At 31.5% G+C, this 27,840-nt stretch overlaps 3 protein-coding genes across 4 annotated transcripts; 2 read left to right on the plus strand and 1 right to left on the minus strand.

The window, feature by feature from the left end:
* Positions 1–252: 252 nt before the first annotated feature.
* LOC127787227 (xyloglucan endotransglucosylase/hydrolase protein 2-like) lies at positions 253–1,991 on the minus strand. Its single transcript, XM_052315166.1, has 4 exons — positions 1,731–1,991; positions 1,282–1,382; positions 862–1,055; positions 253–749 (listed from the first exon to the last, which is right to left on the minus strand). The coding sequence occupies exons 1-4, from the start codon at positions 1,939–1,941 to the stop codon at positions 371–373; spliced, it is 885 nt and encodes a 294-aa protein (XP_052171126.1). The 5' UTR covers positions 1,942–1,991; the 3' UTR covers positions 253–370.
* A 12,325-nt stretch (positions 1,992–14,316) lies between these two features.
* Positions 14,317–16,313, plus strand: LOC127813863 (small ubiquitin-related modifier 1-like). The gene is made up of 3 exons (XM_052354959.1): positions 14,317–14,487; positions 15,420–15,569; positions 16,013–16,313. Exons 1-3 carry the CDS (start codon positions 14,389–14,391, stop codon positions 16,076–16,078), a joined length of 315 nt encoding a protein of 104 aa, XP_052210919.1. The 5' UTR covers positions 14,317–14,388; the 3' UTR covers positions 16,079–16,313.
* A 7,553-nt stretch (positions 16,314–23,866) lies between these two features.
* LOC127813885 (protein XRI1) lies at positions 23,867–26,935 on the plus strand. 2 transcript variants are annotated; one of them, XM_052354992.1, is made up of 10 exons: positions 23,867–24,061; positions 24,206–24,240; positions 24,615–24,670; positions 24,763–24,879; positions 24,965–25,104; positions 25,575–25,638; positions 25,719–25,821; positions 25,906–25,946; positions 26,058–26,144; positions 26,401–26,935. In XM_052354992.1, exons 2-10 carry the CDS (start codon positions 24,221–24,223, stop codon positions 26,676–26,678), a joined length of 906 nt encoding a protein of 301 aa, XP_052210952.1. In that variant the 5' UTR covers positions 23,867–24,061; positions 24,206–24,220; the 3' UTR covers positions 26,679–26,935. The 2 variants fall into 2 exon arrangements, with proteins under 2 accessions (XP_052210952.1, XP_052210953.1); XM_052354993.1 differs by lacking the exon at positions 24,206–24,240.
* Positions 26,936–27,840: the final 905 nt, after the last annotated feature.

Here is a 27,840-nt window from a genome sequence, read left to right on the forward strand (position 1 = left end):
ATCTTTAAATTTGATTAAGTATGTATTTATTCTTGAACTTAAGTAACTGTTTTTTATATTTCTCAAATCGTCCAAACTGTTATATTATAATTTAATAATTTAAAACATATAATAATTAATTATGATTTAAATAATAACAAAACTATCGTTAAGAATTTAATTTAAAAAACACTTCTCAAACCATACAAATGAACAATTACACCACCCTAATTATATATAGCAAGAGACATGAAAATGAGAATTAATCCCATGGACATGCATGGCGACATCCGTTGATGATGAGACCACTTTTATTATTCCAATAATATTATCATATATATCCATCACATTAATGTATGTATGTATGTATGTGATTAATTAAGCTAATTAATTAGGCGACGAGGCACTCAGGAGGAGGATTAGGATACCTACGAGTATCCTTACAATAGTCATAGTTCATGTATTTCCTTTTGACGACGTCGTATGCTTTCTGTTGGGACTCGTCCAGTTGCCAGTACTTGACGTCGTTCCACCAGAAGCTAGAAGAGTGGCAATTAGCGGCCGCGCCGACGCAGCCATGGACGTCGAAACCTCGGTAATGTGCTTTGAATGGCGCAAAAGACCAATTTGTCTTCGTCTGGCCGCCGTCCGTTGCCCAGCTGTCGCCGTTCCACAAGCTCGCCTCTATCTGCATCGGCTGTGATGGGTACTTCACTCCTATTTCTGTATTGTTCTTGAACACTCTAATCGGTGTGTCGTCCACGTAGAATCTGAAACCCCAATTTCTCATCAACAAAGTTAATGATTTTGCGATCGATATAACGACTAAATAGCATAAACGGTCAATAAACTTTTACACTAGCTAGAGAGATTCATGCATACACGATGTGGTGTTGGTTCCAGAGGAGCTTGTAAGAATGGAAATCGGCGGTGGGATCAAACCAGAGAAGGATCCTCTGCTCTCGGTTGCCTTGGCCATTGGAGAACACGTTTGTCTGCAACGCGATGGGCTTTCCTTCTCTGTTGCCCAAGAACTCCAGGTCCACCTCATCGTGCTTTCCTTCGTGCGACGTCAGCTGCATGCATGCAAAGTCAATATCCATATTCATCAGTCGTCCATGCATGTTTAAACTTAATCTCAAACCATACACATATATATCGAGCACTTAGCAAAGATACAAGTATCATAAGAATATAAGATTTAGGGTTTACGACGTATTCTTATATCGCAAAGATATAAGATTTACGTGATTCGATCATCGTGTATAATTTATATTTATGAAGAAAAATATCGAGTTTTACGTAAAAAGTTGTAACAACTCCGGCTGAATCATTTCCCAGTAACTTTATTCTCATCTCGAAGAACCCAGATCCATATCTCTGTTTCGATCCAAATCCAGACCCTGCATTTATATATGTATTTATCAGTTCAATCATTCATATCACGACCCATGCATATATATATATATAATTCATGCATGTTATTGTGTATTAATGTGTTATATATATGTAAGAGAAAATATAATACACTTAATATCATAAATAAATGTTTAAATAATATTTTTGCTTTTTAAATGCAGAATCAAAGTATAATTGAAATAATAAAAAATTCATCATAATAAAAAAAAATGAAAGTAGAACGGCCAAAAATATGGGTTTGCATCTATAGCTTAATATGTGGCATTCCAACGACGGTATATATTATATGATGAAGATAAGAACAAATTAAGAAGATATATAATTGTACGAACCGGAGGATTTGTCCATGGAGAGCTGAATTTCTCTGCCCTGGTTCAGAGACAAGACGTGATCGTTCCCCCATTCAACATAGTAGTTCTCGTCGAAGCCAGCTGTATCGGTGCTAGGAACGGCTCTTCCGGCCGCCGCCACGAGGAAGAGAAATACGGCTGCAAAGAAACTGATGCATTGACGACGCATTCCCATATGCTTATACACCATCATCGTCTTGCTTATATATAGTACTGTTGTGTCGATGACCCGCCCGGTGCTCTGATCACTTGCGAAGAGCAGAAGGCCCTTGACAATATATATATATATATATATATAGATGGCTGCGTCTGTCATTAATTTCCCCACACGCCTTGAATTCTCTGGTCTCCATAACGAACCCAATCATGTGGCTTCTTCCCATCAACTTTCCTCCCTTGGTAATAATATATTTGTTAAAATAAGTAAGATTAAAGGATAAGATTTGAATTATTTTTAGTTAAGATAAGTAAGTTTAAAGGATAAGATTTGAATTATTTTTAGTTAAAATAAGTAAGATAAAAAGATAAGATTTGAATTATTTTTGGACAAAAAAATTAAAATAAGGTTAAGAAGTATTTAAAGATTTTTATCAAATTACTTATTAAATTATTTTTAAATATACTGTAAAATACAAATGTTATTATTTTTTTTTTACTTGTAAGGATCAAAATATGTTTATTTTGAAAGGAGAGATGAACATATTTGGAAAAGTTAATATAAGAAGTCACGTGATTTCTTTTTTAACGATCAACAAATAAGTTTAATAAACATATTAAAAATAATAAAAATTTAAAATATTTTTTTATATTTTATATTTTTTAATATATATTTTAGTTAACAAAGAGTGCCTTAATTAACAAGCAAAAGTTTCTCATCACCACTAAATGCAATCATGAGTATATGGCAGTATATTTACATTAATTAGATACACAATATAATATTTTAATATAAAAAGTGTCACGCCAAGTGTTACTTTTAAATGGGAAATTAATATCTTTATTCATAAAATATTTTAATTTTATCTTGATAAAATTTTATCTTATTCATTTTAAGAAACACTATCTAAACAAATACTTAAAGATGACTAATAAACCCATGTTCTCTTATCTATTTTCGGGCAATTTTTAGTTTTCAAAATAGAGAAAATATGTTTACTTTCTATTTTTCAAACATAGAAAAAAATTCAAAATAATAAAATGTCATTTTAACAATTTTTATTATAAACATGTTTAGAATTTCTAAAACGTAAAAAACGTTACAAACAAAAAGAATACATTTTCAGTAATATCAAAATAGATACTCAAAATATAAAACTGAAAATGAGTTCAAAACTGAAAACTGAAATACGAAAAAAAAATCCCTTAAAATCTTGTGACTTAAAAATATTACTGAAAATTTGGTTTGTTTTTCACAAAACCCCACTGTTAAGTCAACATCCTATTCAGACTCTCATTCACTTTTAATTATTTTCAAATATTTTTTATAAGTAGATATTTTAATGGATAAATAAATAGGTACTATTTACCCATTTAAGGTTAAAATAATTATGAAAAATTCTTATTTTGAATTATAGAGACATAACTAAAATAAATCCTAATTTTTAATTCAAAATTGAAATAAATATGAAAAATCCGTACTTGAATGATAATAGACATAAGAATATTTAGTTAATGAATAGGTAAATGGGTAAATAGATAAAGCATTGCTATCTTATCTATGGCTTTAACATTGACTACTAACAAAATAGCACATGGGACGAGAAAAAATCACAGAAATGTTAGTGCTATTTTTAAATCACAAAAGAGTCTGAATGTAATTTATTATTTAAAAAAAAATGGAGGACTAAACATTAAAAAATTTGAAAATTTATTTATTTTTTTAATTTCTTTATTTTTTTAGAACGTAAGAAGCTCGAGGGATTCTCAGATAACCTTTGGTCTGGACCGTCCCATGATTTATCTTAACCCGATCTAGGTATATAAACATATTAGCCGTGAGTTAAAACCTTGAACATGTCCTCTATGATAAATATATATGTGATTGAATAATCTCGCACAGAGGTACAATCTAATCCTACTATCTCACGGTATCCTAAGCTTCCAAATGTGTGTAGTGGATTGTCTGTACTATCTCTAGGGATTTGTATGTTATTACTTTAAAAGAAAAAATGCATGATTATTTATTTTTTTCAAAACTTTGAGCAAATTAAAATTGACTCACAAAATAAAATAAGGAAAGAATCTCTTTTCTTTTTTACAATTTCTTATTCACCAAATAGTCGATTAGAAATAAAACAAAAAAAGAATAAGGAAGGCTGAAATGTCTATGAAGATCTAAATTCGTCCAACGAGATATTTGGGGAACCTCAAACACAAAAGTCACCAAAAATGAATGAAAGTTATTAGATAATAAGTTAAAGGGTTAATAGCCTAATTTGTCCTTAACTTTGCGTTATTTTTTAATTTTATCTCATTTTAAAAATTATTTTAATTTGATATTTGTAATTTAAGATTGATATCAATTTTATTCTCGATCAATTTCGCGTGTAGCTCAGCTAACATGACAGCTGAAGTGGTGTGCTAATGCGTCCAATAATTGACACATTAGTAAAAAAACGTCGTTTTGCTTTGTTATTGCTGCAAATCATAAGGCAAAATAAAATACAAATTGAAACAATTTTTAAAATTAGATAAAATTAAAAAATGAGCTAGAATTAATGATAAATCATATTATTATCCATTAATTTAATTGTTGATGTGTCAATTATTGGACAAATTAACACGTCACCTCAGGTATGCTATATGTTAGTTCAATTTAAGATAAAATTGATATCAATCTTGAACTAAATTGAAATAATTTTTAAAATAAAATAAAATATAGAAATGACATAAAGACGATGATAAATCGGACTATTACCTCTATGTTAAATTTTTATATTTTAAAATGAAAGTGAAAAACCAAAACAACGAAAATGGAAATTTTGGAAAACGCCCAGTTATTGCCACGTAGTTGCGGTACGGGCCTGCGCTTGTTTTCAACACTTGCCCATAAACATCGTATGCAACGACGTCAAGTAGTGGTCCGGCCCGTTATGGGATAGACGTCATTCATTTTGGGCTTGGGCTGTCCAATACGTCTTCTGAACAAAAAAAACAACTTGTCTGGGCCCATCGGATACCTGTAACGGTGGGACCCTTTGGGGGTAATATTTAGGCTACGTTTGGCACGGCGAGACGGAGGGGAGGGAAAGGGAACGAGTAGACGAAATGGAATAGAATAAAATGGCCGCTTTATTCTATTATTATCGTGTATTCGTGTTTGGTAGAGACAGAAAGGAAAATGACGATTTTATTCCATCATTATTATTTCGGTATATTTTTATTTTAATATATATTGTAATGGTACAAATTGACCATTTGAAAGGAGTGCTTTTTATGTTGTAAAAATTAAAAAGTATGAAAATCGTCTTTTACTTTCAAATGATTACGTAATCATTCACAACATGTAAAAAGATTTATTATTAGTATTTTTTTGGTTAAAAATACCCAATAAAAAGTTATTTAATTACAATTTGCGGAGAGTGATGTCTAGGGGTGTGCACGGTACGGTTTAGGTGGTTCAGGAGGAATTTAATACGCCAAACTACATGTGCGATTTGGCATTAAACCAGACTGCGCGATCCAGTTTGGTGTGCACAAATCGCACTAGACCGCACCGCATTTGCGGTACAGTCTGGTGCAATTTTCGCGGTTTGGTACCTCTTTATTATTTCATTTGGTGCTTCCTTTACTAATTTATAAATTTTTAATTAAAACATAAAAATCAATGCATAAAATCATAGTTTTAAAATTTTTATAGTATCTTTGAGTTTAAAACTAAAATATGTTACAATCTAATAAAAAATGCAAATTTAAAAGTTTAAAATCTACAACATAACCACATGTTCATAATATAAAAATAATACAAAAATTCATAATATATTCATGGTCAAGAAAACATATATTTTTAATTTATTTTAAAAAATTTAAATTATTAGATATTTTTAATTTTTTTTATTAATATACTACTTGGCCGGTTTGGTTTTAATCGAACCAAAAAAACCACAAATCACAAATCGTATAGTTTGAGAATTTCTCAAATTGTGCCAAACCGTACCCCCAAAAAATTACGCAGTTTGGTGCGGACAATTTCCACAGTTTGATGATTTTTTTACACACCCCTAATGGTGTCAGTGTAGTAAAAGAGAAAGAGAAGAGGGTGGATCATGGTGAATGAGGAGTAGGTTTGGGCGGATTTCAGCGGTATCTAGGTTAGAAGATAAAAGAGAAGCTATGGGACGGCTTCAACATGGTGGGTTCAACCACATATATGAGAAAAAGATAGAAAATTGTAAAAAATATATTTTCTAGTGAGTTTCCGCTAACGAATATAAGAGGGTAGGTTGTAGTGGTGCCAATGAAGAACATGATGTAGATTTGGGCAAAGTTTGGTCAAATTTAGTTTGGATGACACAAATAATCACAATGGTCAACAATAGAGTAGGGGTGATTTGTAACGCTTCGTTTTCCCACAACGTGCATTATCTCGAGATTTTGGGAATATATATTTTTTTTTCTTCAACATCACAACATAAACCTCTCGACATACATACCCTCATCATAGACATTTCCCGACAATCCCGATCATACCTTCTCAGCATATCAAATTTAAAAATTAATAGACTAAGATAGGTATTATCAATCACATCAGCGGAAGCAAGATCGAAACCTCAATGATATATATATCCGACAAATTTCTCTTACAATAACCAAATCGATGTTTCACATGAAAATATCAAAATGTTACATTATCCTTGAACATCGTAATCATAGACAAAAACCTACGAAAATTGAACATAACAGCTACATCTCGACGACATTCTTTCCCTTGGCGCCACTGCTTTTACCTGGAACGTTTGAATATTCCAGAGACATAGTCCAAATTAGATGCTGAATCATCTAAGTGAGAGTTCAAAAACATTTTCATACAGGAATGCAAAATCATATGCATAAAACCGATAAATCCTGACATGCACCAGCCTAAGAGAATCCCACACAGCATTTAACCCTAACGGGGAAAATGCAATCTCTCTAAAGGCGACACGACCACACCGACCCATTGGCAAACCAATCCTGCTTAAGATGGACGACCTCGACATATGAACCCGGGAATCACCCCATTGTCATCGTTAGGCTTTACGCTCCAACTCAAAAGCACTCCAAAACCCAACGCAACCCTAGCCCCAAGAGTGTCACACCAGCACTATCCTCGGAATCGACGTCCCTCGGCATTAATGCTATTGCTCAAAGGAACCTGGGGTGGTGTCCACTCGCAGCCCCGCCACTTGAGCCAACAACCGGGGTGGGGTCCACTCTCAGCCCCGTCACTTGGGTCCCGTAGGGTGAAGTCTGTCTCAGCTCCGTCCCAAGTGGGTCACCTAGCATTAATCCTAAGTACGCATCCCGAGTGCTGTCACTCTGGCTACGTCACAAGTTACCAACCCACGTCCCATATGGACGACACAAAACAAGCCAATGTCGAAAATCATAACATGCATCACTTAAAATCATAACATGCGTCGCTTAAAATCAACATTTAATGCACGTGTCAATAATCATTTGGACAATCCATCACAAAAACCCAAGCCATAGGCATGAACACTTACAGTAAACCATTCACATGTTACTTGAAATCTTTTCGGGTAGAACCACTCACAATTCAAAATAAAGTTGGGGGCGAACACTCACTTTGTAATTCAACTTTCTTGAAGTGCGTGGGTTGCCTCGATCTGCGTGCCTGCCTTGGTTTGCGTGCCTTCTTCGAACTTCGCACGAGTCACTTCGTCTCAACCCTCAAGGCACCCTAATCATCACATTTATCCAACAACTATAATTTTCCTTAATTTTCTCATATTTTCCCTATTTTTCTCCCATTTTCTTCTCTAATAATCCAAAATAAATATCTAAACGACTATTTTCTCAAATATTTTTACATAATAATTTATAATTTAATTTTCTTAAAATAAATAAAAAAAATTCGAAATTACTTGAAGTCTCACGCGCCCTCACGCGCGGGCGCGTGGCTGACTGGTTTGAACTGGCGCGTGGCAGTCACGCGCGGGTCGTCTTCTATCTTGAGCCGGTCGCCGGCGGTTGCTCCGATCGCCTCGAAACCGGTACCCCCGGAAGCCCTTGAGAAGTCGATCCTATCCCCACCAAAATCAGGCCGAAAGGCCACCGGAAAGTGGCCCAAATGGCCGGTTGCAGGTCCGGCTGGGCGGACCGCCTCAAACCCTCGGCCGAACTCGAAACCCCCTCAAACCTATTCCAAAACGCCTCAAATCGATCCCAAAATGATCATTGTCTCCCAAAGACCAAAAGCCCTCTATCAAAGCTCCAAAAATCGTTCGAAAACGAGCTCGATTTGGTGCCTCATTCTCGGCCGAAACCCTTGGCTATTTATAGCCAAAATCCGCCCCCACGTGGCCGATCTCCGGCCAAGGCTTCTTCCCCACGCTTCCTAGACCACCATAGGCCACTCCCTGACGACCCTAGGCTTCCCAAATCGCTGGAAAATCAGGCCAAAATCTCGGCCAAATCTGCCATGTACGTGCGAAATTTCTAAAAATTACAGTTAAGCCCCTATGAAATTTTGTTTTGCATTTTGGTCCTTATCCTCAAGCCCCTGATCTTTCTAACACTCTCACTAAGACCCTCAATATTATTACTTCTCATTTCTCCATTGAAACTTTCAAAAATTTACCATTTTGATCTCCTTCGGGCATTTTTAGAAAATTACACTTAGGCCCGATTGATTTATTTGACCTCAAATCCACTCGATTCAGCCTGAAATCACTTAAGGGTTGTTCTATACATCGAATACTAGTTCTTGATACCCTCCGTTGACTTTTTGGATATCGTTTATAACAATTCGGTAATACGACCTAATTGGCAGCTGTATTTTTGCTGTACCGAAAACTGTTCTCGATCTCATTTCTTTTATCACTAAAAATCATAATTTTAATTGTTCGTCAATACTATACCATTTTCCTTGGCTATCTAGGGTCCGAGGTACTCCCTCTGATTGATTCGGTCGTCCAAAGCTGTGTTAGTGTGTCCTATAACTTTATTTTTTTCCAAAATTTCAATTATGCCCTTTATCAAATATCATTTTTATCCTCAAAATTATTCTCGGGTGTTACATGATTAATGGTAATTCTCAACCAAATTTAGTTCAAATGAGGCAAAAACTCGGTTTGATTGGTGGTTAAAGATAAGGAAATGGTGGTTCATGAGTGGAAGATAGTGAAACATGTTGAAAAATTAGATCAATGATGATACTAGCAATAAGCAATAACACACAATAGTGACAAGGGCGACGATGAATGAGAAATATTTTCACACAAATTAACTTGATGAAAAGTGAAAAATGATTGAATCTTGATTTATACACGTGACATTTTGTAATTAAAAGAAAAATATTAGAGAATGATTGTCATTATACTATTCATTTCATGGAATGGTAGAGCTTTTAATCTTTTTTATTTAAAACTTTTACATCATTTTGAGAAAATGAGTCATATCATTATTTCGTGCTAATCAAACGAATAAATGAGTGATTTTATCTCACTTTCTCTCTATTTCACCATACCAAACGTAGTATTGAGGTTTAGAATTTAGGGTACATCTATATATTCATATTAATTAATATTTTTATAAAGGATAATTATAAAAAAATACTAAATCTTGTATGTTTGTTATAATTTGATTTTAATAATTTACTTATTAAACTTATCAACCAATTATAATCATAGTGCGGTTAACAATTATCAAGTCTTTGTGTAAAATGATGACTTGACACTAAAAATAATTCAAAACCAAATTCACCCATTTAAGGTAATGAAAATGTTATTTAGCAATTCAATCGTAATGTTTGTTTGTTACACTCATATATCAATAAATCATATTTGAGTTTTGCTAACAAGTTTACTCGTTAAGGTGTATTTAATGTAATTTGTTTTTAACATTGGGCAAATAGCAACAAAATTTTTATTTTTTTTTGCAAATTTATGATTTTATCCAATCATTTTCATTTTAACAATTATATTCTAATTAGCTCAATTAGGTACAATTTTATTGAAACCTAAAATTGATTTAAAAGTTATATATTAATATTGATGTTAGACGTCATTTAATAATAATATTTATGAGACTTGCATGTTTACATAAATTAAAAAAAAGATTGTGAGCGATGTAGTTGAGTATGGTGATGCAATCACGAAGTTTTTTTTTATTATTTATTTATGTATGTATGTAAATCTCATAAATATTATTATTAAATAACATTTAATATGTCATGTCAGTATTGATATATACATTCTAAATCAATTTCTTGTAATAGATAAAATTGTATTAAATCAAATTAATTGTGATATAATTGTTAAAATTAAAACAATGAAATAAAATTACAAATTCACTAAAATGTTTGGATCTTTTTTGCTATTTGCCCTTTAACATTCACATACTTCTAATCGCAGATAAAATATTTAAAATACGATATATTTATTATCAATCGTTCGATAGCACATGCTCTTACATAGTTTGTTAAGGTGTTTAATAATTTAAATTTTTTAGAGCATAAGGGGTTGTTCTTTTCATACTTCAATTTTAATTTTAGTTTTCAATTCATTTTTAGTTTTGCATTTTGAGATTATTGAAATGCATTCTTTTTATTTGTAGCATTTTTCGTATTTTAAAAATTTTGAGCGTGTTTGTGATGAAAATAATTAAAATGACTCATTGTTATTTTAATTTTTTTTACACTTATCTTTAAAAAATATAAAAGTAAATACATTTTTATTATCTTAAAAAATTAAAAATAGTGTAAAAACAACAAAGAGAATAAAGCTGCGTTCTCTTTACTTTTTAATTTTCAGTTTTAAGTTTTGAATTCATTTTCAGTTTTTTGTTTTAGTAGTTTGTTTTTAAAAAATTGAAAACGCGTTCTCTTTGTCATTTTGAAAAATTATTCCTCAAAATAGAAAATTAAAAAACGTGTTCTCTTTAAAATTTTTAAAATAAGTTTTTAATTATATTTTATTCAATAAATTTGATTATTCAATAAATTAAAAATATTTAATGTTAATATATTATTAAAAAAATATATACATTTTAAAGTTAATAAATTTTATAATATTTGTTTCTATTACAATAATAAAATATAAATAAATAAATAAATAAATGTGTTTTGATTTTTAAATTTATTTTGATTAAAAACACTCAAAATTACTTTTTGTTGTTTTGAGTTTTTTTATATATATTTTTTTATTCTTAAAAATATATTTTTAAAAATCGCGTTTACATTATTTTAAAAAATAAAAAATTAAAAATAACTTAAAAATAGTAAAAAAAAAAACGCAACCTAATATTTCAAATCGTCTTATTAAAAACTGAAAACAGTGTAAGACGTTTTTATACATTAATATCATTTAAAATAATATTTTCAAATATATCATTTAAACACCAGTTTATTAATCACACTTTCAACGGCACTCATTTAACGTGAGGATAAGGAAGAATCTCATTCCCCCCTTCCCTTAGTGGACTCCATCTCACGATCTAATCAAAATCTGGATTCAATTGAAAATCCAAAACCGCTGAGAAGGCGACTCTACGGCCTGCGCCCACCGTACGTACCCATTTGTAGCCATTCGATTCCCTCCCGGCCACTTCCAGCCGTCCATCTGTTTCCCCCACCACTGAACTCCCTTCGCAAAAAGTCAAAATCAACGATTCTCCTTTTCTTTTTTCCTTTATTTCACCGGAATCCAAATTCTCATCAAATATAGTTTTTTTCCTTTTCGGATACAGAAATCACGTTTATCAACCCACCATCACACGAACGTATCACACTCGCGTCGTGCCGACAGAATATAGACTCGCTGTAGTCGACAGCCACGTCATTGGTTTGTCAATACAAAACGATAAATTGCACATAAAGTCCTCTTATTTGGCTCATTTACAATCAATTTTCCTAAAATGGTCAGCGACAATGTTAACTAAACTTGTTATGTCATAGAGAAAAATTTATTAAAAGACTAAAAAAATTTCAAAGCAAAGTGTAAATCTCTCTATACGCAAGTGATCTCACATAAAATGCAAATTAAATAATTTTAATAGTTATTTTTTTATAAAATAAATATCATCCACAAGAAATATACATTATTCAAAATAATTTTAATTCTGATAAAATTAAGAAAAATCAATATAGACGTGATCTGAAATAATCATAATTAGCAAGATTATAGCAAATTAAGATAAATTTTATTTATAAAAATGTTAATTTTGAAATACATCGGATAACTCCATGTCCTTTTGTAAGAAGATGTTTGGCTTATCGATTTGTTAGGTTATAAGCTATTTCAATAGCTTATAAGTTACGTAACTTATTCTTTTGATATATCTCGCAATATTTAACAATTTAAATGCTGTTTAACTTTTAAACTAATTTAATAGCATTAACTTTTAAACTAATTTAATAGCGTTTGAAAAAAAGTTTCCATAGCTTTTTCTAAATAAGTTCATATGAACTTATTAATGCTTAGTTTGGCTAAGCTTTTTTTTTTTTTTTTTTTATAAGTTTTTAAGCTAGATAGTGTTTAAGCTGTTTATAGCATTTAAGTTGAGTAACGTTTAACATGATAATATGTTTGGATAAATATGCCTTTAAGCTATAAGTTAATAGTTATGTATTTAATTTGAAATAGTTAATAAACTATTACAACTTGATAAAAAAGACAAAAATATACATGTTATTGAATAATATAAAATTTTATCATTAAATATTGATAAATTATATATATGATATAACAACAATATATATTATTATATATATATTTATTACTGTTATATATACATATAATACTTATATATATGTATAACAAGTCGACCATGGCAACAAAGAGGGGAAGTAGGGACTGAATAAATGAAGGCAATGGACGGTCGACGACGTGATGGAGGCGATAGACAGCCAGCAACGCAATGGGAGCAGCGGCCAGCGATGTAATGGGAGCAGCTACCAGCAATGTGATGAAAGTAACGACCGATGTTGTTGATACATGTGGGGACGACGATAGGGAAGAGATTGTCGGATAGTAGAGGTGACGATGATAGCCAATGATGAGGGCAATGACGATGGCTGATAGTGGTGGCTAGAAAGGCTGGGGCTGTAGGAGGTAGAGAAATAGGGATTGAAGAAGACAAAGAATGACGACATGGCTGAAAATTAGCAAAATATATGAGGGTAATATAGTAAAACACTTGGTCAACACAACTTATTTTGTAGTAGAGTTTTGTAAAAACTACTTCCTACCAGCTTTTGCAAAACATTGATGTAAGAGCGTTTAAGCTATAAGTTAAGTAGCTTAAAAGTTATCTGCCAACTTATAAGCAGTCAAACTGCCCAGCCAAATTGGCCTTGAGTGGACCAAGCAAATGACGAATTTACCCTCAAATATTTAAAATATTTACACTCTATCCCTTATCATATCTCTGCATTATTTATCTTCAAACTTATTCCCAACTTCTCCATTATTGTCGGCATCTCTATCTCCTCCATGGTTGCCACTGACAGACATTTCTATCCCCATCCCCTCATCGCCCTATCACCTTTAAACCCATCTCATGTCGTCGTCGTCTTCATCACTGCCTTCTCTATGTCCATCATCATTGTTCGTCTTTTCTATTAGCTTATTCGTAGTTTGCAACTCGTGTCTCCATTATCGGTGTCCCCATCCCCCATCGTTGTGTGTGTTATCTTTAACGACCACTTTTATATATAACATATATATTGTATTAATATATATATTTTTTATAATTTATCAACATCTAATGGTAAAATTGTATCAGTTGGACATTAATTTATATTTATTTTTTAAAAATAGTATTTTAATGCATTTTACTTGTATTATTTAGTAATATCTATATTTTAGTCATTTTTCCAAATTTTGATAAATTATAAACTCTTCAAACCAAGCACATAATTATATAGTTGATAACTTAAAGCACGTTTATCCAAATACATTATCAATTTAAATATTAATTAGATTTTCATCTTTACACAACTTAAAAGTTAAACATATTAAAAGTTGATAAAAAAAAAAAAGTAAGCCAAACACCCGTAAATAAATAAATAGTCATTTAAAAAAAATCGATAACGTTTTTAATCAAATAAATTTATTATTATATTTTGACAATAATAAAATTAAATTACATAAAAATTAAAAATAATTTTAAATTAAATTAATATAATTAAAATCATTTTTTATGAGGTGTCATTTTAGATTAAATTTATATGCAGTCAATTTATCCGTTATTTTTTTTTTTGTTTGAGGACTTTTTAAATTGACAAAAAATTACAAAAGTTTTAAAAATAATTTTAAATTATAAAAAATCCGTGAACAAATGAAATCGCGAGTACGAAAGACGGAGCGTGCGAGGAGCGTCTATCTATATAAGGAGGGGTTTTGTTGAATTGCTGTAGTACGAATCTGTTCTGTGCGTTTCTTGATTGCCGGGGGTAAAAGCCCTAGAAGCCTTGGAAATGTCTGCGACAGGCGGCGGCGGCAGCGGCGGCGGCCAGGAGGAGGACAAGAAGCCGAACGAGCAATCGGCGCACATTAACCTGAAGGTGAAAGGCCAGGTATTATCTTTGATATCACAGATTCTTTGTTATACGAATATATGTATTTGATGATGATGATGCGTGATTGTACGCCGTTGGTTTGATCGTCTGTGTTTGTTGTTGAGGCGAGTGAGTGGAACCCTAGGTCGAGCTTCGATCATCTATTTGATTTCTAAGAAAGAGTAAATGAAAATTTCACCGATTTGTTGCGATTGTTATGTGAAGCAATCGGTAGCGGAGGCATTTTAGCTTTCCCTATACTCATCATCCCTAAATGGAACCGATCCTTTTCTGTTCCTAATTTTGGTTGTGGTTTCGCTGCGACCAACTTGTGCCCAATGATTTGTTTTGTTAAAAATTCTTACAATCGTCTATATTCTTTAGACTGGGTATTATATGATAACTATTGGAACCGGTAATTAGCTAAGGATCTTTGATTTGACCATTGTTTATCCGAACGAAATGATTTAATCCTAATTGAGGTTCAAGCTTCGGAATGTATTAAATGATTTGAATAGAACTTCAAATCAAAACACCACCAATTTAATTGATTTTACATCTATCTAATTAAGCTGCCAATGCATTTGCCGAAGCCTGGTGCCTGAGAAATTTTGTATAAACTAGAAGCAGATGTGGGCTATTTGGGTGTTGCATTTTATCCACATAGTGGGATTTGTTCTCTGCTCTTTTCTGGGTTCTGTGGAATATATTTAGCTGTTGCATTGGGCTGTATAATGTAATCCCTTCCCTGCAGTTTTATGGGTTATTTGCTATAAACTGAATTTATTGTGCCATGGCTTTAATTTTGAAGTCTAAGCTTTAGTCAGATTATTCAGCTAGCACTTTTTGTCTGTATCCAAAGAAATTTTGCGACTGCAGATGCATCTATAAGCTCATTTTATTGCTCCTGGGGCTCCATTTGATTAATTAGTGACTGTTCCATTTTTTAGGATGGGAATGAAGTGTTCTTTAGGATCAAGCGGAGCACCCAGCTGCGGAAGCTTATGACTGCTTACTGTGACAGACAATCTGTGGATTTCAACTCCATTGCCTTCTTGTTCGATGGGCGTCGTCTCCGAGGAGAGCAAACACCTGACGAGGTATGAATGTGATTTAATCTGGTTAAATGAAAAAAAGTGGTCATGATATATTTTGGCTCTGTGCGCAGCCCTTTGTGTCCCTTTGCTTCCTGGCTGATTCTTGGGTGCTAAGGTCTGACAAGCAGGGACAATCAGTTCATGTTTCATCTAATTGAACTCTAAAACGAGGACAAAGATATTTAGTTCTCCCAACTAGTCTTAAAGAGTGAAACTTTCCTTCAATCTCTCCTTTCTTACGAAGGGAATTTCAACCCGCAAGTGGGATTATTTAAGAGGATTAAAAATCATAGTCCTTGCAATATTGAGCTTGAGTGTAGCTGTTTGAATGTATATTCTGCTGTGTCATTCAAGCAGCCTTTTGATTTCCTATTTTTGGTCAGCCAAACTTGTATCTGACTAGCTTTTATGGTTGTGTGGTGCCTTTCTTATCTTGGTTGGAATAGCTGGAGATGGAAGATGGGGATGAAATTGACGCAATGCTGCATCAGACTGGAGGTGGGCGTTTCTAGATGCTAAATGGTCTATGCATTTGTGCAAGGGACAAGGAGGGCAGGAGCGCGCTTTCTGTTTTTTGAAACTTTCTAGTCTTTGGATATACCATGTAAAGAAAAATGGATCTGAATTAAACTGAAAAATGAACCTGTACCCCCCCCCCCCCCCCCCCCCCCCGGGTTAGTTTTTGTCTTTGCTATGGTGTCTGAGGTGGTGATGCTTAATTAATGCTATTTGAATGTTTGGAATCTATATGAAGTCCCTTTTGCCAAGTTTATGATGGTCTGCGTTAGTGTTGGAAAAGGCGCTGGGCGGAGCCTAGAAAAATTGTTATTTTCAGCACATAAATTTATATTATTTTGTAATATTTATTATTTCCTTATATTATTTTGTGCTTTTATCTATAGTAAATCTCATAAATTAAATTATTATTAATATAATAATAATTTAATCCATAAAATATCTTTCTTTGACTTTTTTTTCCCACAAATTTCTTTCAAATTTCTAGTTGTTGTTCATCCAAAATATGCTTTTTGACCACTGTTTTGGTGTTTGGTCTCTCCCCCCACCCCCTTCTTAAATTTCTCCCATTTCTCAGACGAGTTTCATATTACTACTCTTTCTTTCCTGCTTCCCTATCCTAGACGATGAGTTCCAGCCTACTACTCTCCTTTTGCTTCCCTCTCCTAGATGAGTTCCATCCTCGTCTTCCCTAAATTTTTTCAATAGATCTATTCTTTTCTGTTATTTCTGTTCAATGACTACTACTACAAACAAGAGGCAAAGAGCCCGCCTCCTCCTCTTCCGCTTCTCGGATCAACGACAATTATGGCGTGTTCTTGAGCTTTAGAGGCGAGAACACTTTGTCTATCGTGCGTGACCCAGGTAGATAGGCGACTCCATGTCGCGCTTGACCCAGGCGACTAAGCGTTGCCTGGGTTGCCTAGGCGCCGATTGAGCCTAATTAATCGACCTGAGGCCTGGGGTGTGTCGGTTAGGACTTAATTGCAGTGGTTGTCTTGGCCGCATTTTAAAATATTGGTCTCCATTATGTTGATTGACTCTTTCCCTTTTTTTTTTGGGGGGGGGGGGGGGGGGGGGGGAATAAGTGACAATAGGTCTTTGCTAAGATTGACCCAATTGATTTATATTCTTGACAAGTTTGGGCATATAGGTGAGATATAATTGTGGTTATAAAGGTGAATTGGGTGTTCAATATTCCTTCAGTTATGGGAAATTATTTCCCTCAGTTATAAAGGTGAATTGGGTGACCTTGACGCAATGTCTTGTAGGCTATTTGTTGATTGCATTTTAGCACTTGATTTTTTGGGGTAATTATTTCAATTTTTATATGTTTGATTCGAGTCATTCCCTATCCTTATGGGTAATGAGATTAAAATGCAAGCAGTGAAAATTTACCCCTTGACTTTTGGGCTACTCAGTTGGAAATTGTCCTAAGCTTTTGAAAAATTAAATATTTTGCAGAAAATAAATAATCAAGAAATTTAACAAATTAGATTTTCTAAAATTAAATTGAACTTAAAACACTCTTAAAATGTGTTTTTTAATTTTTTTTTCTTACTAGTTTAGAACATGTGATTTTTGGCTTCACAACTAAACAACTCCCAAGAAATGTAAATGGTTATATGTATTCTTCATTGCTTCTACTGGATCATTGAGTGGAATGATCCATCAATCGTTGGAACAGCGGTTAGGATGAAGAGATGATAACCTGAGCTAATCACGCAGCCTCACACAAACACATTTTCCCCCTAAATTAAATCAAATTTTCACCAATCGGTTAGCCTGGTCGGTCATGCCACACCCATATGCACTGTTTGTTCCTACCGCCATTCTTGGGGCGCTCTGTAAGCCCACAAGTACATGTTTTTGGGCCACGTATGAGAGCAATGCATGGAATTTCAATTCCTAGCTGCTGCCAAGTCCCACACCAAGTCAGGGACGGAAGTGGAGCTTCTCCTTGTTTCTTCAGCTGCAACGTAACAGTATTTGTTAATTAAGATATAAATTTTAAAAAAATAATATTTAAAAAGTATTATAAATAAAAATATTTTTTATTATATTTATTTAATTTATCTGTTAACTCATTGAAAAAAAAAATCATATGACTTTTTATTTAAAATTTTATAAATAAATTTATTTAGAGAGGAAGAGATAAATTTATCTAGAATTTTACAGATAATAAAAAATGACTTATATGTCTCCCTTTTCATAAGGATGCAATTTTCAGTGCATCTCTGATAGAGATAGAGGTGTTCAAAAAAATCGGTACACCGTGAAAATTAGCCAGATCGAACCAAACTGGTCAATTTTTTATTTTTGCAATCGAAAACGGTTTGGATGCTCTACAAATTGTGCGGTTCGCGGTTTGTACAGTTAGCGGTTTGATTTTAAACTGAATCGCCCAATAAAATATATAAAATAAATTATAAATAAATTATTATTATTATTATTATAAAAGCCACCTCCAAACAAGTTAATTTGATTGCATAATTTATAATTTATTGCTAAACAGGTTAATTGCATAATTAATTGCTAAACAAGTTATTTTTTGCTTTCAATGTTGAAATGTTGTATATTGAATTACACTATTTTGTCTTTATTTTTTGCTCCTATTTATTTACCTTTGATTGTCTTTATTTACTATTTTTAAGTAGCATTTTTAGTAGTTTTAAGGCTCACTTGTATCAAATTTTTAAATTGCGATAAATCGCACCAAACCAGACTACAAATGCGGTGCGGTCTGGTTTGGTCAGAAAATCGCACCAACGGTTTGACCTGTTGAAAATGGTTCAGACCGACCAAACCGTACCGTGTACACCCCTAGATAGAGATTTCAGAATGCTTTTTATCATTATCTTCATTATTTTATATTTTTGCTCGAAAAATATTTTAATTTTATTTTAATATAATTTTACTCATTTTAACAAATATTATTTTAAAAGAAACAGAGTATAGTGGGAACAGTAAACACAACTAACGATCATGCATGAAATTTTAATTGATAAGATTAAAAAAAAATGTAAAGGACCATGTGTGAGACAAGCCCTGATATCCAAGCTGCAGGAGCCACACAATAAAACAAGGTCCCTAAATACTGTGGGGTTGGGAGAGAATAACATGGATCTGAAGAGGAAGAGAATAAATAACATGGTTTGGTTTAGCAACCTAAAGGAAAGCTCCAATAATTAGTGTAGGGAAAAATAAATGATCAATGGTATACGAAAATCATAAAACAAATACAATAGAAATATACTTGTTTCTTGCGACAGAAATGAAACAATTTTTTGAGTTAAATCATTAGTAGGGATGGATTTAAACGTGAGCTGTCTAGGACAATTCACAATAAAAATTAAAATTTTAAAGTAAAAATTCAGCCCAAATCTATTTCAATCCACCTCCAACTTAGCTCAACCCACTCTAAAATGCTGGATCCGTCCCTGATCATTAGTTCGAAAACAAAGTATAGAAATTGAAGTTATTTTTAATCCACGACCTACAAATCTCACTTAGCATATAATAATTTTTAGAGTTTGCTTTCTTTTTACACATTCCTCTTTTTTCACTTGTATATCTTTAATATATATATTAGTATACTTGGAGTACCCGTATTGATCCATTTGCCACTTCCTCCACAATTGGAGGTGGCGGCTTCAATTGTACCTAGGAGTTATCTTTGTTCAACTGCAGGGTAGTAGATCTGGGTTGGATCTGCAGCCGTTTATGATAGATCGTCCAGGGTCCATGACCCGATTTAATTTAATTTGATATTGCCCTTATTTAGTTTAAACTGTTTACCATTTTTAATTTGAACTAGTGGATCACCCATGCGATGTATGGATATCGTAAAAAAAAAAAAAATATTAAAGTGAAAGTTATATAATTTAGTAGTTATAATAAATGAAAATTACAGTAAAAAAGTAAAAAATAAATAAAATAATCGTGTTACAATCATGAAAATATAACAAAAAGATTATAAATTTTAAAAGATTTTTTTATATGCATTCAAGAGTAGATGAACAATTAAAAACACATAACTCTATCCCGAAACCATATAAAAAATAAACCTAAATTAAGATGTAATAAATAAGCAATGTGTAAAAAATACAAAAATTACACAATAACAGGAAAAAAAAATAAACGATAACCAACATCTTTATTCTGAAATATGCATTTAAGGGTAGACATTTTTTTTTTTAGATTTTTACGTGTATTTTTCTCATATGTGCATATCACACGAACTCTCAGGGCTTAATTTTTCTTAGTTGCATTTACATCACTCACTTGACAGAATAGTGGTGCTATGTTACACAAAAAAACCAAACTGGGTAAAAAATACAGTTGAAATTTACTAAATAAAAGTAAAAAAGAAAAGAAAATTTGAGAAGAATAATCGAGAAAGGAGAAGAAAGGAAATGGAATGGTTGAACGAGAATGGAGAGGAAGAAATGAGAGAGATATTTACTTTTTTTTTATTAATTTATCTTCCTTCAAATTCTTCTATTTCTCTCAATTTATCAAATCACATGCCATCATTAAAGGTATGTTTGATTTCATTACCTAAAATTTAATTCTAGGTAATATTGTCTATAAAATAAAAACCACATCACACCTTTAGAAAATGAATTCAATGGAAATAAGCTTTAAATGCTCGTACCATGCATATTTTTCCATAGAAAAATTAAGAGTGTTTAATTATTTTCTATAGAAAATATGTAATAATTACATATTTTTCATGATAAATATGTGCAATCAAACACACTAAGTTTCTCTTTTTTCCCTTGCTTTGCTACATAATTTGAATCTTACTCAACATAACTTTCAAAAACACAAATTTAATTTGCATTTAATTTTTCCAAGTCCAACATATAACACATCTTTAGAGTAAACTAATGGGAAAAATAAGAATTAAATAAATGACAATAATCAATTAAGTTGAAAAATAAAATTATGATATTTAAAATTATAAAAAATAAATTTAAATTAATTAAATTGTATGTAAAATAAATATAATTTAAATAATCAATTAATTATATAAATAATAATAATCAAATTTTCAAAATTGATTATCCATACGTGATTTTACATATTTCTCCTAACAATTAATTACCACATTTAAGACATGTTAAATTTTTAAGGAAGTAAAAAAATAAAAAGTTAAAAAATAAAATTATAACATTTAAGTTATATATAAAATTATAATATTTAAAATTATAAGAAAATTAATTTAAATTAATTAAACTATATATAAAATAAAGACAATTTAAATAATCAATTAATTATATAAATGATAATAATCAAAATTTTAAAATTGATTATCCATGATTTTACATATTTTTCCTGACAATCAATTACCACATTTAAGACATGTCAAATTTTTAAGAAAGTAACAAAAAAAAAAAGGTTAAAAAATAAATTTATAATATTTAAATTATATATAAAATTATAACATTTAAAAATATAAAAAAAATACATTAATTAAATTATATATAAAATAAGAATAATTTAAATAATTATATAAATAATAATAATCAAATTTTCAAAATTAATTATCCATACATGACTTTACATATTTCTTTTGACAATCAATTACTATATTTAAGATAGATTAAATTTTTAAGAAAGCAAAAAAAAAAAAAAAGTTAAAAAATAAAATTATAACATTTAAGTTATATATAAAATTATAACATTTAAAAATATAAAAAAATAAATTTAAATTAATTAAACTATATAAAATAAAGATAATTTAAATAATTAATTAATTATATAAATGATAATAATCAAATTTTCAAAATTAATTATACATACATGACTTTACATATTTCTTCTGACAATCAATTACCACATTTAAGACATGTCACATTTTTAAGAAAGCAACAAACAAAAATAAAGTTAAAAAATAAAATTATAATATTTAAGTTATATATAAAATTATAATATTTAAAATTATAAGAAAATTAATTTAAATTAATTAAACTATATATAAAATAAAGATAATTTAAATAATCAATTAATTATATAAATAATAATAATCAAATTTTCAAAAATAATCAATTAATTACATATTTCTCCTGACAATCAATTACCATATTTAAGACATGTCATATTTTTTAGAAAGCAACAAACGAAAATAAAGTTAAAAAATAAAATTATAACATTTAAATTATATATAAAATTATAAAATTTAAATTATAAAAAAATAAATTTAAAATAATTAAACTATATATAAAATAAAAATAATTTAAATAATTAATTAATTATATAAATAAGAATAATCAAAATTTTAAAATTGATTATCCATACATGATTTTACATATTCCTCTTAAGAATCAATTATCACATTTAAGGCAAGTTACATTTTTAAAAAAACAACAAAAAAAATAAAGTTAAAAAATAAAATTATAACATTTAAGTTATATATAAAATTATAACATTTAAAATTATAAAAAGATAAATTTAAATTAATTAAACTATATATAAATAAAAAAATAAAAAATTTACTTCACAGTCGGTATTCGATAATATTATCTAATATCTCAATATTTCTCTCGATTTAAAAAAGTATTCTTTTTTTGTAATTTATTTTAATTAAAATTTTATGCTAATATTTAAAAATTAATAATATGGATAAATTAATAATATTTATCTTGACTCTTCATATACCTTACACATTCTCCAAACATTATTTAACTATGAAAAAAATCATTTACATGTTCCAACAACTACATATTTTTCACAAATATAGACTTAATTAATGACTTATAAAAATTCTATTTCGGGGAAGTAAAAAATATTAAAAAAAATAATAAAATATCAAAATAGTAACTGCAAATGGACAGGAAAAAATTTGACGACTGTTTTGTTGTAATAAATATATAGATTCCATTGGACCCGGCCAATGAAATACTTCAATTCTGAACGCGGACATGGGTCAGTGGCGACCTCGGGCGGCCCATTAGCCGAAAAATCAAAGCCCAATAAGTAACCGTTCAGAGTCACGTGAGCGGCACGTTCTGAGTTTCAGGCCAGCAAAGCTGGTAAAGGCTCGCGAAACAGGGGGAAGTGCGCCCCCACCCGTCAAAGCGTGATGGTCGTGTCAGGAAGACAGTACTGTTATTATATTAATAAATTAAAATAAATAAATTAGTAATTAATAAGAAAAAGAACCAGGAAATTAAGGTTAAATTTATATATTTTTTATGTATTTATATATATATTTTTTGTATTTATTCAAATTTTGTATTATTTCGATTATATCAATAAATTTAATTTTTTAGTTAATTTATTTTGTTTACTTTAAACTTTTTTTTGTGATAATTCAAATTTTTTGTTATTTCAATTATATTATTAAATCTGTATTTTTGAATTAATTTAATTATTATATTTTTATATATAAAAAAATAAAATAAAATGATAAAAAATATGTCACACCTTATTTAAGTCAAAATATAGAGATTAAATATATTAAAAAATACAAGTTTAGAACGCGAAACAAATAAAAAATACTATTAGTATATTATGACTTACATCTTAAATTATACATTATAATTAAAATATTTCTTACGTAAAGAGATGAGGTGTATTATTAAAATATTTCTCATTTAAGGCTAGAGTGGTGAGATAATGAGATATGAAAAATATTTTTATTATTTATAATGTATTATATAGTTTAAGGTGCGGCGGAAGAATGCGTCCGAGACAAATATAGGTTTGCAGAAAGAATAAGGAAAAAGGTAAAAAATAATAATCCCATCCCACGAGTAACGGAAGGACCAGTCAGCGAGGCCTGCAATGGTTGTTGCGATATTTCTCTATCCATACGAAGGGAGTAATAAATAAGCCCAATGGGAGAAGAGAAGAGAAGAGAAAAGAAAAGAAAATAAAACAAAAAGGGTAGAGAAGAAGAAGAAGGAGGAGAAGAGTGAGAGTCGGCGCTTTCCTCTCCATTTTGGACACATCTGAAGCACCGCTCTGGAACTGTATCACTTGCTTACTTTCTTTCTTTCTTTCTTTCTTTTGTGTATATATTTATTTCTCATTCGATCGTTCTATTGTAACGGTTACTTTTGTTCGGCGGCGATACTGTCTCTTCCGCCGCGTCTTTCTTCGTGTTTGGGTCACAGACGGATAATACCCAAATGAATTTCGACAATGACAAGTATGTGATGGCTTCATCGCTCTTGTTTCTCGCGGTTTGATTTATGGGAATTAGTTCTGAGAATGTAGACGTTCTGTTGTTCTGGCTGATTATCTTTTTGTGCAATTGTGAATTTATTCCAATTAAAATGCTGGATTTCTGGGTTATCTTATTTGAAGGGGAAATTAAGTCTGAGGGCTGTAGATTGTGGGTTTGTTTCCGAGCCCTCGTCTATTTTATTCAAAGTCCTTTTGTAGGGCAGGGTTTTTCTACATTTCTTTGAATTATTGCTTTTGAATGTCTATTCAGATGTTTCATATGTGTTGCACTTGTCTAGCCTGAAATTTCAGATATCATTGTTATCTAATGTTTTACCATGTATAAATTGGGAACAGTGAAATGTGGGACTGGCATGGAGAGGATTATTCTCTCCAAAAGGATACCAATCTTGGTGAGGCTGGATTTGCTTTGTGATTCACCAGTAAGTCATTATTATATCTGTAAATTGTTGAAATGATTAACATTTTTTAATGGCATGAATAGGCGCATCCGAGTGCCTCTGGGATGGAGTAAACAACAATGAAGAGCTGCCTCACATGTTGGATGAAGCAACACCAGTTAGGGCCTGTGGCGATTTAGCTTACCATGTTGCTGCTGATGGTATTTTTCATTTTACTCAATATTGTCTCTAGCTTTTAATGCCTGCGCACTACACGGTTTCTGATTTGAGAAAATAAATTTGCAGAGAATATGAAGAAGGGTTTACAAGATTGCAGGGAGACGAATTCACAAGTAAAGAGACGAAGAATGCTGCAGTTTGATAATGAGGTTTTAGATGCCCCATTTTGCAATGAGGAGATGCCATCTGTGTTCTTAAAATCGAAGGTTGGTGCAGGTTGCTGCTAGCTACACATCTGATGTTGTTAGTGTTATTTGGTGGGCAAATGCTACATGGCGGGTGCCCTCTGGTTGTGCAAAGAAGTTAATGGTCAAATTACATGCTCTATTGTATGTTGACACACACAAATTTATCTGGAAAACAATTATATTATCCCCATATCAAGTATGCATATTTGCAACTCATATGTGGTTGATAAAGCCTGCTATCAAAATTTCATTAAGGTTACTACTCTATCAATCAGCATGCAACTCAAGAACTAGTGGGCTTGACTACATTAATTTGTTTAATCTCCTTCTATATTATTTGTTCTAGCATGTTTCATGAAGGCAGTTTCAAATACATGCATTTGTGATCTGCATTTTTCAGTTTTAATTTGTGTGATTGAATCAAGTTGTAGAAAACCATTTTGAAGCACAGCATGAATAAGAGCTTCTCCATTTGTTTCTATGATCAGGAGAAGGAGGATTCACTTGAAGAGGCCTTATCTAATATGTCGCAGTGGGTCTCTGGGTTTGCAGGTGTGTTCTGTAGCAGTCTTTTTGCATGAACAGGTTCTTAATTTTCATACATTTGTTTTATGGTATAATTTGCATGCCAGAGGATACTTCTGGACCTGGTTATGAGGGCCTGGATCAGTCATCTGAGGAGTGGCTAGCTGATTGCTTTAATGATGTCGAGATGCAATGCTGTACTGATGATATGTACATCTATTTCCCCTCACCTTTTCAATTCAATCTTCATGTTTGGTTTCTTATAATTTGATTAGTTTATTGTTTGGAAGACAGGAATGTTTCTGGGGCATCTGATGTTCAAATTGATATTTCAGGTACATGCACATGTAATTTCCATGAAATACATATGAAATGATTATCATTATTTTTCCTTGCTTCTTTTTATTCAGGTTTATAGTTCCTTACTTGTTAATTTTATTGTTTAGAGTTCTACACCACCACCCCACCTGAATATGAAGTCACCGCAGCTCAAAAGCGATCTGCTCAGCCTTGTCAAAATGTTGTTTTTAGAGGTTTGTATCTCTTCTGTCTTTTTTGTTTTTTATGTTTTATGTTTTTTCCTTTTCTTATCACATGTTTGTGTTGCTTAAGTTCAAGTAAAAAATTGCCACAACATGGGGCCTTACCTCGTAAATGTGGCAATTTCTTATTTTAGGATTCTGATGCGCCAAAAATACACATTTTATTTTCCTAGTGCCAAGAAAAATGCCCCATGAAAACAGTATTTTAGCTGTATTCTTTGCAATAATCTTTCTCTCTGATATTTAGGTAGAAAGTCATACATGCAAACTCCAAGAAAGCTGGCTTCATCCGTTGCCTATCCATTTGCCTTCATTAAACCTTGTGGTGCTCATGGGGATGTAACCCTGAAGGACATAAACCAGCGGATAAGAACGCCACCTTCATCAAAACTGAAGCAAAGTACTGAAGATCCTTCTGCTCCTTATCCAACGTCAGCTTTTTCTGGGAAGCCCGTTGTTGGCAAAACTAAAATTCGCACTGAGGGTGGGAAGGGAAGCATCACAATCATGAGAACCAGAGGCTGAATAGACGAGTGTTCCTCAATTTTCCCTTTTTGTGGCTCATCCATTATGGTCCAAGATCAAATTTGTTATGTGTATTTCTCAGCAGCACCTAACATAGAAGTTGATACTTCAATTTTATGGCTCTTGATCATAAATCAGGTGAAGTGTTAATTGTTTTCAAGTGGTTTTGTAGGTTTCAGATGGCTTTTGTGTTATAGCTGGTTGTACTGATACAAGAGTCAAATGAGGATTTTGACCCTCACAGGTCATACCTTTTCCTTGTTTTCTTTTTCTTCTTTTATTCCCCCTCTCTGGAAACTCTTGGTTATTGCTATCGCCTAGTTCATTTTAACATGCAGAGCCTGTGTCTGCTTGAGAGATTGCTGTTGTTGCCATTATGCATGCACATACTTATTTTCATTGATTTTATTTTTGTGACAACATCAATTTGGTGCTAAATTTTCTGAACATATGACTTGATTCATAGCTTACCAATCCACAGCATTTTGTTCTTTGATCTTTAACAATTAATAGACGTAATGATATGGCAGGTACACATTTATTGTGGTGCCATGAACCTTCAAGTCAAATGGCTATTAATGGGTTAAATTCTCTGCCATATTGAAACCTGGTATCTATGTGATTGTTATATAAATTAAAACTCAAAATGTAATTGCTCCCATTCTTGTATTTCGTGCTGATCATACTCATAAAACTCTCATCTCTATTTCTTTCTTGGCCTTTTATAAACCTCCCTAACTGATAATTGTGGACCTGTAGAACCAAAACTATGGTTCCTGTCATATTATTTCTTTCAAATGAGCTAGGCACAAATAGATTTTAATCTTGTTAATGGGCAACTAAATCTCACTTGTTCTTGTCATATTATTTCAATCATTTATGACATGACTGCTTCTTTAATGTGAGACCACCAGAGGGCTAATGCACATGTATCTCTTTTGTTATCTAGTTGGTTTAAACCATTTCCCCTAATTTGTTTTGAATTTGGTGTGCAATTATGTACTAATATTAGTTCATCTGTTCGAGTGTTTTCAACTATGGTGATTATTATCGGGATGATACGCACTTCTTTACTGATTTTTTTTTTTCCACTCAATGATTGAGACAGCATATTCATATGAGGCACTGGAGTGGGATTGTCTATGTAGTAACTCATTTATCA

Source organism: Diospyros lotus, chromosome 12, assembly GCF_014633365.1.
Source record: "Diospyros lotus cultivar Yz01 chromosome 12, ASM1463336v1, whole genome shotgun sequence".
NCBI classification, from domain to species: Eukaryota; Viridiplantae; Streptophyta; class Magnoliopsida; order Ericales; family Ebenaceae; genus Diospyros; species Diospyros lotus.